Source organism: Dendrobates tinctorius, unplaced genomic scaffold (genome assembly GCF_039654945.1).
Source record: "Dendrobates tinctorius isolate UK_male_01 unplaced genomic scaffold, ASM3965494v1 ptg000055l, whole genome shotgun sequence".
NCBI lineage: Eukaryota > Metazoa > Chordata > Amphibia > Anura > Dendrobatidae > Dendrobates > Dendrobates tinctorius.
This window is the reverse complement of record NW_027361723.1, coordinates 2,841,909-2,853,717: the sequence shown is the minus strand read 5'-3', so window position 1 is coordinate 2,853,717 and position 11,809 is coordinate 2,841,909. Positions and strand designations below refer to the sequence as shown.

The 11,809-nt window shown below is 50.3% G+C and overlaps 2 protein-coding genes and 1 pseudogene across 2 annotated transcripts; all 3 read right to left on the bottom strand.

Moving 5' to 3' along the window:
* Nucleotides 1-337: 337 nt before the first annotated feature.
* LOC141091630 (histone H4-like) lies at nt 338-2,056 on the bottom strand (annotated as a pseudogene).
* A 135-nt stretch (nt 2,057-2,191) lies between these two features.
* Nucleotides 2,192-2,651, bottom strand: LOC141091629 (histone H2B 1.1-like). Its single transcript, XM_073577314.1, has one exon. It carries the CDS (start codon nt 2,610-2,612, stop codon nt 2,235-2,237), a length of 378 nt encoding a protein of 125 aa, XP_073433415.1. The 5' UTR covers nt 2,613-2,651; the 3' UTR covers nt 2,192-2,234.
* Nucleotides 2,652-11,178: 8,527 nt separating this feature from the next.
* On the bottom strand, nt 11,179-11,490 carry LOC141091699 (histone H4-like). The gene has a single exon (XM_073577393.1). The coding sequence runs from the start codon at nt 11,488-11,490 to the stop codon at nt 11,179-11,181; it is 312 nt and encodes a 103-aa protein (XP_073433494.1).
* Nucleotides 11,491-11,809: the final 319 nt, after the last annotated feature.

Here is an 11,809-nt window from a genome sequence, read left to right as displayed (position 1 = left end):
TAGGGATCGCACTCTCAGGAATAGATGGCGGCTGCGGTTTCTGATATCACAGGTGATTGCTGAGCGATAACTGAAATCTCACCTTTCTCTATTCTCATCCATTGTAAAACATGCGGCGTCTATAACAACCAACGTTAATATAGGGAGAGGGGTAAGGTGTGTGTACCCTCAGAGTGTGGTGAATGCCTATACTGTGATGTAGCCTCTATAAAGCGCTCTAGATATTTCATCCATACAGGAATTCATGACCCATATAGTATATCCAGATAACCATTTGGCCACATCACACAGCGGAGATCATAGCTTTTTCTAAGTAGATGTGGGCGGCTCTGATAAGAGCCTTTGGGGGGTGAGGATGGAGCGGAGACGCATTAACCTCCGAAGCCGTAGAGTGCGGCCCTGGCGCTTGAGCGCGTACACCACGTCCATGGCGGTGACGGTCTTCCTCTTGGCGTGCTCGGTGTAGGTGACGGCGTCACGGATCACGTTCTCCAGGAAGACTTTCAGGACGCCGCGAGTCTCCTCATAGATGAAGCCGGAGATGCGCTTGACGCCTCCCCTGCGAGCGAGACGGCGGATGGCAGGCTTGGTGATGCCCTGGATGTTATCACGGAGCACCTTCCTGTGCCGCTTGGCGCCGCCCTTCCCGAGACCTTTCCCTCCTTTACCACGACCAGACATCTTCCTGTAGTGAGCAGAACACTAAGACTGATGAGCGCAGAGTCCTTTACTTTACATGGAGGAGGTGCGGACCGGAGCGAGAACAGGAGGGATGACGGTTTCCGGGGCGGGGGTTCTAGTATTGAATTCGCAGTTAAGCTCCTCCTCTTCTCTGATTGGCTGAATACAGGACTGTTGGTGATTTTGAATTTCCCGCCTCTAAGTTACAAAGAATATTCAACAAAACTCCCCATCGCGGCGCCGCCGCTAGATCTGTCCGTTATTTGGATTTTTCCGTTGCTATTTTCCAGCTTCTTCAAAATGTAATAAGTAAATAAATACTTTAGGGACAGTGATCTCCAGAAGCCTCATCTGACCCAGGCAGTCGCTCCTCATTACAGGTGGTGGCGGCCAGTACAGGGCAGGGAGCCGCATGTAACGAGTCCCGGAGGCTCCATCCCCGGAGAAGAGGAGAAATATCAGATACAAGATAACGATCCCCAACCACCGATGTGATCTGCAGCGACCATCGCCGCGCACGGGATCTGCTCCAATCAACGTCAGGAATAATGTTCACTAAGACAATATAGAAAAGGGAGTGGGAAGGCGCCAGCACCGATCCGGGGACAAATACGGGTATAGGCAGAACACACTGGAGAGGCGGCACCAGGACCCAGCGCGTGTGACATCAGATTGTGATCGCTAACGCTTCTCCGGAGCGCAATGTGCGACTGAGCGGGAAATTAGGGTTCACTAACGGCTCAGTAAATGACGGCGGAACATCGAAATAAAGAACCGACCATTCGCCCGCTACTTAATTTACTTTCAACTCCTTAGTGACCGTATTCCTGCTGAATCTCTGCTCTGTACAGAATCCGCCTCAAGCACCGCAGACCCCGGCTGTGCACACCATACCCCTCTCCCTTACAATGGATGAGACTAGAGAAAGTGCTGAGCGATAACTGGAATCTCACTTCTCACCTGTGATATCAGAAACCGCAGCCGCCATCTATTCCTGAGAGAGTGCGATCCGTATAGGGAGAACCCGCACATAAACCGGACAGCGGAAGGAAAAGGAGTGTGTAGAATCAGAGACTCCATGAACTTGTATTATTCCAGTGAAGCGCAGTGACGGCCGGGTGCCCTCATAGATCGCTGTAGCGCGGCTCCTGGATTCATCCAGTGTTGTGTCTGCACCTCACTACTACCACCCCCAGCATTCACAGGAAACTCACAAATTGGAATGGAAAGGGTTAATGTAAGAGGAGATGAAAAGAGAAAGCAGAGATCCAACCAGGAGGATAATCTACTGGAAATGTCACTGAGCAGAGATCATCATTACCAGCTGCGGGAGAGCGAGGACCTATCGCCGAGTGCAACGCACCACCTGCAATCATTATCACTGACCTATTGGAGAGAGGAGGTCCCAGTGTAGACGTTTTCTCCGGAAAGGAGCTGCTCAGCACATGCACGGCCTTGATGAGGACACTACACAGGGCAGCGGAGGAGCAGCTCTTATGGTGAGGGGGTGGGCGGCTCTTAGAAGAGCCTTTGGGGTGATGGCGGAGCAGATCTCACTTGGCGCTGGTGTACTTGGTGACGGCCTTGGTGCCCTCGGACACGGCGTGCTTGGCCAGCTCTCCGGGCAGCAGCAGGCGCACGGCGGTCTGGATCTCCCGGGAGGTGATGGTGGAGCGCTTGTTGTAGTGAGCCAGGCGGGAGGCTTCCCCTGCGATGCGCTCGAAGATGTCATTGACGAAGGAGTTCATGATGCCCATGGCCTTGGAGGAGATGCCGGTGTCGGGGTGGACCTGCTTCAGCACCTTGTACACGTAGATGGCGTAGCTCTCCTTCCTGCTCTTCCTCCGCTTCTTGCCGTCCTTCTTCTGAGGCTTGGTCACGGCTTTCTTGGAGCCCTTCTTGGGAGCTGGAGCAGACTTGGGATCAGCCATAACAAAAGTAAAGCAGCCTCCTCCGTCTCAAAGCAGAATAATAACGATCTTGCTCCTCCCAGAGCGGAGGTATTTATAGCCCGGCCATGCAAATGAGCACTGCTGCGAGATCGCCGTGCTATTGGGTGACAAAGTCATGTGACCAACGGAACCGTCACTCGCTCCGCCCACTGCTGCTCATTGGTGGCTCCACAAGTCTTTATACAGCACTATATGGGGGATGCAGTGCAGCTTTATATACCGCCGTGTACCCCCATATAGTGCTGTATACATCTAAATAGCACAGTGAAGCTCCATATACTGCAGCGTACCCTCTTATTGTGCTGTATGCCTCCTATCTATCATGCAAAACCCCCCACGCACAGCTGTAAACCTTCCATATAGAAATAGACACCTCCAGGTAGTAATGTAGCCTTCAAAGTAGTTCTCCGGATGCCATATAGCGCTATTTGCGGCCATTTAATGCTCATACCCAATACTAGAGTTGAGCGAAACAGGTCGAAAAATTTCAAAAGTCGCCGACTTTTGGCAAAGTCGGGTTTCATGAAACGAAACCTGACCCTAGGATGAGGTCGGCCACGAGGTCGGCGACTTACGTGCCAAAGTCGCGTTTCAAAAGTTTGTTTTGCGCTCCTTTTCAGCCAATCAGGATCCACGGACACTGTGGGCAACGTGATGACATAGGCACGGGTCACCACCATCTTTCAGAAGGGCATGCAAGTGATTGGCTTGCTTTGGTGGGCGTCACAGGGGTTATAAAAGGGCGTGCACGCCAACCGCCATCTTACTTCTGCCGATCTTAGCATAGGGAGAGGTTGCTGCTGCTGATTCTGTAGGGAGAGCGTTAGGCAGGGAAGAAGAAAAAAAAACTGATTCTGCTGCTATCGATTTTGCCTGTACAACACACCAGTCACTGTGTGCGCGGTGCAAGGGGAGGCTATATTTTGGTGGATCAGGGGTGTTGGTTGTTACGCTGCCTTCTAAGGCTTCCTGACGGCTGCATTGCTGTTTACCCACTGCTCTGCAAACTGCTTTTTTAAAAGCAATCCCAATTTTTTTTTTTTTGTCCTGCTGAGGTACTGAGCGTGCATTTTTTCACACCATACAGCGGTGCACACTCCTCACACAGTACCGTGTAACGGCTGTTATCACAGCCACAGTGAAGCCATCTGTGTGTCACTCTGTGAGAATAAGTCGAGGACATGTTCCGTTCTTTCAGACCTGCACCTACTAGTTTTGTCTAGCTTTCAAACAGTTAAATATATTTGCTGTTTGATTACATTCAAAACTATAGAGAGACAGCGTGTGTCAGTCCGTATACTTAAAAAACACGGAGCTTGACAATTTTACGTACACCGGACAGCCGTGTACGTGCACGCTCCTCTCAGTACCGTGTAACGGCTTTTATCACGGCCACAGTGAAGCTATCTGTGTGTCACTGTGGAAGGATAAGTGGAGTACTTGTTCCGTTCTTACAGACCTACACTCTAGATTCCTATTCTGCCCAATTCTATATACACCTTGTAGTTTGTGATGCACTAGCCAATTTCTGCCTGTGACATAGCGCTCTGATATTCAGTGGGCCTCACACAATCCATAAGTGTCCAGTGTCCACAAGTGTGTGCAGAAATTCAAAATCTCCCTTATCCTGTAGTCACTTTTTTCACACCTGTGCCATCAAGCCTGTGACATAGCGCTCTGATATTCAGTGGGCCTCACACAATCCATAAGTGTCCAGTGTCCACAAGTGTGTGCAGAAATTCAAAATCTCCGTGATCCTGTAGTCTCTTTTTTCACACCTGTGCCATCGAGCCTGTGACATAGCGCTCTGATATTCAGTGGGCCTCACACAGTCCATAAGTGTCCAGTGTCCACAAGTGTGTGCAGAAATTCAAAATCTCCGTGATCCTGTACTCACTTTTTTCACACCTGTGCCATCGAGCCTGTGACATAGCGCTCTGATATTCAGTGGGCCTCACACAATCCATAAGTGTCCAGTGTCCCCAAGTGTGTGCAGAAATTCAAAATCTCCCTTATCCAGTACTCACTTTTTTCACACCTGTGCCATCGAGCCTGTGACATAGCGCTCTGATATTCAGTGGGCCTCACACAATCCATAAGTGTCCAGTGTCCACAAGTGTGTGCAGAAATTCAAAATCTCCCTTATCCTGTAGTCACTTTTTTCACACCTGTGCCATCAAGCCTGTGACATAGCGCTCTGATATTCAGTGGGCCTCACACAATCCATAAGTGTCCAGTGTCCACAAGTGTGTGCAGAAATTCAAAATCTCCCCTGTCCTATAGACACCTTGTACCTTGTTTTACATTACTATATAGTTTGTTGGATTTTGTCTACATTTCTACCAAAAATGAGGAAGGCTGGTGGAAGAGGCCGAGGAATTGGGCGGGGGTTGGCAGCTGGTAATGATGGTGTTGGTGGTGGATCTGATGGTAGTGGCAAGAGCAAAATAGGACCGAATGCAGGAGGTGTTGAGCCTGCGTCATCGTCTGGCTCCACAAGGCCTCGAAGGCTTACTTTTCTAGGAGTTGGCAAACCGCTTTTAAAGCCAGAGCTGCAGGAAAAAGTTTTGGCTTACATTGCTGACTCAGCCTCCAGCTCTATCGCCTCCTCTTCTGAAGTTGTAAAAAGTAAAAGCACTGAGTCGTCATTGGAGGCTCATGTTCATGAACCACACCTTTCCTTGTGTCCTTCACCCCAACCAAGATTGAAGGATGACGCAGGCCATACTACTGATTACTCCATGGAGCTGTTTTCACATACCACGCCTGGATTATCAAGTGAAATGGTGAATTACCCAGGCCAAGATGAATCTGACATGGAGTGCACTGATGCACAGCCACTGATAGATGATTCTGCTGGTACATTCACTCAGAGCACTACATTGTCCTCGCAGTGTACAGAGCCAGATTCTGACCCTGATGAGACTCAGGTGCCCCTTCCCGCACACTATACCACCATACACGGTGACACAGGGGAAGGTGCACATGACATTGAAGAGGAGGTGATGGATGACCCAGTTGTTGACCCAGATTGGCATCCATTGGGGGAAGAGGGTGCTGCTTCCAATAGCTCAGATGAGGAGCATCCACAGCAGACATCGACATCGCAACAGCTGTTATCTGGCAGGCACGGAGCACTCCAAAGACAGGTTCCAAAAATCAAAAGAGTTGTTGGACAGCTTGTCCAGAGGGTCAAAATATCACAGCGTGCTAGGCCGCAAAATGTCTGCCAAAGTAGGAAGAGTGCAGTGTGGCACTTTTTTGAACAAAATCCTCATGATCAGGCCAAGGTTATCTGTAAGAAGTGCGCAAAGACTTTTAGCCGAGGGTAAAATCTGAAAAATTTGAATACCAGTTGCATGCTTAGACATTTAACCACCATGCACTTGCAAGCGTGGACACAACACCAAACCTCAAGTACCACATGTGCAACTGATCACAAAGAAGGTAGTCAGCAATGCTACATTGTTTCCCCCACTGTAAGCCCACCGGTCAGCAAAGCAGCAAATGTTGAGGTGTCGTTGCAAGGCCACAGCAGTCAGGGAATCCCACTGTTATATCAACGAAATACTGAATCTAGGCCATCAGAAAGAACACCAACTCCATCACCATCATCAACCCTCTCTCAGTCCGCCCTGTCCACCGCTACTTCCACCATATGCAGCTCTCAAGTCCAGCTCACCCTCCCAGACACTATGAGTTGGTCAAGAAAGTACTCAGTCTCTCATCCGCGTACACTGGGTTTGAACGCCCACATTGCCAAACTAATCTCGTTTGAGATGATGCCCTTTCGGTTGGTGGAAAGCGCCTATGCAGTACCACGCTATGACCTACCCAGTCGCCACTTCTTCTCTCGCAAAGCCATCCCAGCCCTCCACCATCATGTGAAAGACCGCATTGTCCATGCACTCAAGCAGTCAGTGAGTGGAAAGGTGCACCTCACAACTGATGCATGGTCCAGTCGGCATGGCCAGGGCCGTTACGTGTCCATCACTGCGCACTGGGTTAATGTGGTGGATGCAGGGTCCACAGAGGACAGCGGTGGTGGGACAGTGCTGCCTAGCCCACGGTATAGGAAACAGTTGGCTGTAGGCGTTCCACCCTCCTCCTCCTCCTCCTCCAGAAGCGAAAGCTCGTCCACAGAGCGCAGTCGTACGAGCACTCCATCTGCAGCTGCCACTGTTGCACACGAGGTGTCCCCCTATTGAGCATCTAGTGGAAAGCGTCAGCAGGCTGTGTTGCAGATGATGTGTTTGGGCGACAGACACACCGCCGAGGTGCTGGCCGAGTACTTTCAGCGACAAACTGAGTCATGGCTGGGCAGTGTACATCTTGAGGCAGGCAAGGTAGTTAGTGATAACGGCCGTAATTTTGTGGCAGCCATAGCCCTTTCAAAACTACCTTGCTTGGCTCACACCTTGAACCTGGTGGTGCAGTGCTTCCTCAAAAATTATCCGGAGTTAACAGCCCTGCTCCAGAAGGTGCGAAGACTGTGCGCGCACATCCGCCGGTCGCCTGTACACTCCATTCGTATGCAGAAGCTGCAGCGATTGCTCCACCTTCCCAACCACCGCCTCATTATCGACATTGCAACAAGGTGGAACTCCACCCTGCACATGGTTGAGCGGCTGTGCGAGCAGAGGCAGGCCATAATGCATTTGTGGGAGGATACACGGCCAGGCACTTTGAGAGCAGACATGGAGTTGACAGGTGTGCAGTGGTCGAAGCTGAAAGACCTCTGTAAAGTCCTTCAGTGTTTTGAGTAATGCACAACGGCTGGTAAGCGCAGAAGACGCCATCCTAAGCATGAGCATCCCACTTATGCGTCTGCTCATGCAAACTTTGACGCACCTTAAGGAGCAGGCGTCTGCAGCCAATGTTGACGAGGAGGGAATCCTTGATGACATTCAGCCATTGTCTGCTCAGGGACCTCTCCTGGACGAGGTGGAGGAAGAAGAGGAGGAGGAGGATGATGATGGGGATGATTACTTAGGGGAGGAGGATGCATCTCGTGGGGCAAGTGAAAATGTTGGCGTGGCAAGGTCTGGTACAGGGTTTGTGCGTGACTGGAGGGATGTGGATTTGCCAGAAAGTGCTCCTCCAACCAGCACTCGCAGTGCATCATTGACACCGGGAACATTGGCCCACATGTCAGATTATGCCTTGCAGATCCTAAAAAGGGACCCCCGCATTGCCAAAATGATGAACGATGACGACTACTGGTTGGCCAGCATCCTGGATCCACGCTATAAAGACAAATTACAAAACATCATGCCACAGGAGAACCTTGACCTAATATTGGCTAATAAACAAGCAACTCTGGTAAATCGGTTGCTTGAGGCATTCCCAGCACACAGCAGCGGTGATGGTTCTCACACGAGCCGTACGGGCCGGGGGCAGCTTGGCAGAGGTGTTCGTGGTGCACACAGCAGAAGTGGCGTTGGAGACAGGGGTTTCATGACAATGTTGTGGACTGATTTTTCAAGTACCGCTCACACAACTGGTAATACTGCATTGATGGAAAGTGACAGGAGACAGCAGTTGTCAACTATGGTTACAAACTACTTTTCCTCCCATATCGATGTTCTTCCACACAGGTCATTCCCCTTTGACTATTGGGCCGCTAAACTGGACACCTGGCCTGAATTGGCCCAATATGCCTTACAGGGGCTCGCTTGCCCAGCTGCAAGTGTGCTATCGGAAAGAGTCTTCAGTGCAGCTGGATCAATCCTGACAGAAAAAGGACCCGTCTGTCAACCCAAAATGTGGATGATCTAACCTTCATTAAAATGAACCATGCATGGGTTTCCAAGGATTTTGTCCCACCTTCCCCTGATGACACATAGGGTGACAGAAAAATGGCTTGCTTTGGTTCACCTGTTCCTGGTACTTCACCTATTTCGCCTTTTGCATCAGCTGAATGTCCAACATCAACATATGCCACTTTCTAAAACTCCCTAACTGTGCTGCCTCCCCCCCCCATGGCCGGGGTCACCACCTAGCGCACGACACCGTGCGAGTGCCGTTGCCCTGGACAGGTGGGTAGGCCGACTCTTGGGCGCGGGCACTGGCACAGGGTCCCTCATAGTGCAATCAAGTGTCTCTGACGGTGGTGGTGCACACCCGCCGTCAGACACACCGCCGTACTATGAGGGGCCCAGTGCCAATACCGACGCCCACGAGTGGGCCCCCCTTGCTTGGGCAGGGCCCCAGCATTTGCAATCTTTACCTCTCCCTGCTCCTCCGCTGTGTAGTCTGGGCCGTGAAATCCATACTGTGCCTGACACCGTCTGAGCCTGCCTCCTGATGTATAGACATATATTTTGAATGTGTACACTATGCTATCCATACATGTCATCCGGGGATACGGTACCCTTTCTCACCTTTGTGCAATCACGTGTAATCCATACTGGGCGTGAGAATGTGAGAATGGCTGGCGAGCTGTTAAGCAAGCTACAGCACCTGTAGTTTGCACACGTAAGTTTTTCATTTTTTCAGGAATGACGGTTAGGCCTAATTCCGGAACGGTAGTTGACCTGCACTTACTGGGAAATCATTGTTCGCGGGTAATAATTGTAATCACAGATCCCCATCACTAACGCTGTTCAGCGGGTTATCTGCACCTGTAAGCGACAAACGCTGGCCTTTTCAGTGTAGCGCACATGCAGCCACGGACATGTAAGGGCATGACACACCAGTTATTGGCCAATCTCATGTGCCAGAGCCTCACGTGTCCCTCTAGTAAGCCGGACTCGGACCGCGGGGCATGACGGAGTCTCGTTCGTTAACAGAATTAAGCTTGCAATGTGTGCATCTTTTCTGTAGCTGGCATGGTTGAGGTTTCCCAGGTGGAGTCGAATTAAACCGTAGGCTCCACTCCTGGTGGTGCCCTTCTGGACATTTCTTTAAGGTTCAGCTTTGCAACCATACTGCCCACGTAAAACAAACACTTTGCCTTCATGAACGCTGTTTGGAGGGTCATGACTCGTGGGAATAACGCCGCCCAATCAGTTAACCTGCTAGAGAGATCCTTCGTTGCTCCCAAGCATGACATCACACTCCCTAGGAGGAAGGTAATGCCACTGTGGCGACCGTACTCCTGGGGGCGACACAAGTGCACTGATGCCCAGCCACTGCTCGATGAATCTGCTGGTACATTGACCCAGACCACTACATTCCCCTCGCACGCTACACGACCTTAATCTGACCCTGATGAAACTCATGTTACCCTTCCCATATACAGTTCCATCTTACACGGTGACAAAGAGGAAGCTGCAGATGAAAGTGCAGGTTCGGCCCACCCGCCATCAGACACACCACCGTACTATCAGGGGCCCTGTGTCAGTGCCGTCGCCAACGAGTGGGCCCCCCCTGCTTGCTCAGGATCACAGCACTTGCAAGGTTGAAATACTGTGCAGTGAGATGGAAGATGGGGACGACGAGGAGTCCAGACTAGTACAGGGATTCCCTAGCGAGGAGACTTATTTCATTGTTTTCAATGTTGGGACAGCAATTTTTGGGGAGCACTATACTCTGGAGAATGATAGATGGGGCCCACCATACACTGGAACATTCCAAAGGTGGACATCAGACACTGGAGCAGCATTTACAGGGCCCATTATACACTAGAGCATTAGAAATGGGGCCCATTATGTTTGGAGCATTATTTGGGCCCATAAGACAGTGGAGCTTCATCCATGGGGACCAACATATACTGTAGCAGGATGTGGATCTCATCATATACTGTTTCAAACATTATATGGGACCAATGATTCTGTATGGAGAAATAGATGGGCCTTGTCATGAGATGTAAAAAGTGAAGTATTTTTCATTGTACTATACCGCTATTTCTCTGCCGTATCGGAGCATGATGAGTTGTGGTATGTGTTAAAGGGGCGCTCTTTCGCCCAGGGCACATGAAAACCTGGAGCCAGCCCTTCCCCCCCACAACTTTAGCCAAATAACCCCCATTTTTCGGTGCGTAACTTGTATTATGAAGTTAATTAAGGTTGACAAGCTTAAGTAAGAAGAATTGATGCTTTTGGCATTCAAATGGGCACTGTAGGTGTGTTTCCTGTCCTCCTCTCACTGCCGACTTTTATTCCCCATTGACTTACATTGGGTTTCGTGTTTCAGGACGACCCAGACTTTTCCCTATAGCCGGCCGATCTTGCTCGACCCGACTTTTGGAAAAGTCGGGTTTCACGAAACGAAACTCGACCCTAAAAAAACAAAAGTCGCTCAACTCTACCCAATACCATTAATACACTGCAGTGTACCCTCATAGAGTGCAGTAAATGTATATACTTTGATGTAATCTCTATAAAGCGCTCTAGATATTTCATCCATACAGTAATTCCCGACCCATATAGCGCTGTATATCCAGGTAACCATCTGTTTTAACCGCTGATGTCACATAACACCGCAAAATACCCGCAATCTCCCTCCCTGGCCACATCACACAGCGGAGATCATAGCTTTTTCTTAGTAGATGTGGGCGGCTCTGATAAGAGCCTTTGGGGGGTGAGGATGGAGAGGAGACGCATTAACCTCTGAAGCTGTAGAGAGTGCGGCCCTGGCGCTTGAGCGCGTACACCACGTCCATGGCGGTGACGGTCTTCCTCTTGGCGTGCTCAGTGTATGTGACGGCGTCACGGATCACGTTCTCCAGGAAGACTTTCAGGACGCCGCGAGTCTCCTCATAGATGAGGCCGGAGATGCGCGTGACGCCTCCCCTGCGAGCGAGACGGCGGATGGCAGGCTTGGTGATGCCCTGGATGTTATCACGGAGCACCTTCCTGTGCCGCTTGGCGCCGCCCTTCCCGAGACCTTTCCCTCTTTTACCGCGACCAGACATCTTCCCGTAGTCAGCAGAACACGATGACTGATGAGCGCAGAGTCCTTTACTAAAAAAACTCGGTGTGGCAGAACTAACTGGAGAGGCGGCACCAGGACCCAGTGGATAAAAATAAGAATCAGCCGAAAAGAAGTGAGTCCGTGAATTCCCTCTCTTCATCAGTTGGAGCATATGGATCTGAGAGTGACAGAGAATCCTCTTATAGATCGGGACCTGTTACAAGATATGCTTATCAAAATAATAATAAATCAATTCAACCTTTTAAAAATCAAAGGAAAGAGAGAAATTATGAGAATGATAAGAGTAAGGTCATTAATTT

What these genes read in the sequence shown, in the direction of transcription:
- LOC141091629 (XM_073577314.1), bottom strand. Translation starts at nt 2,612, where the DNA reads ATGGCTGATCCCAAGTCTGCTCCAGCTCCCAAGAAGGGCTCCAAGAAA.
- LOC141091699 (XM_073577393.1), bottom strand. Translation starts at nt 11,490, where the DNA reads ATGTCTGGTCGCGGTAAAAGAGGGAAAGGTCTCGGGAAGGGCGGCGCC.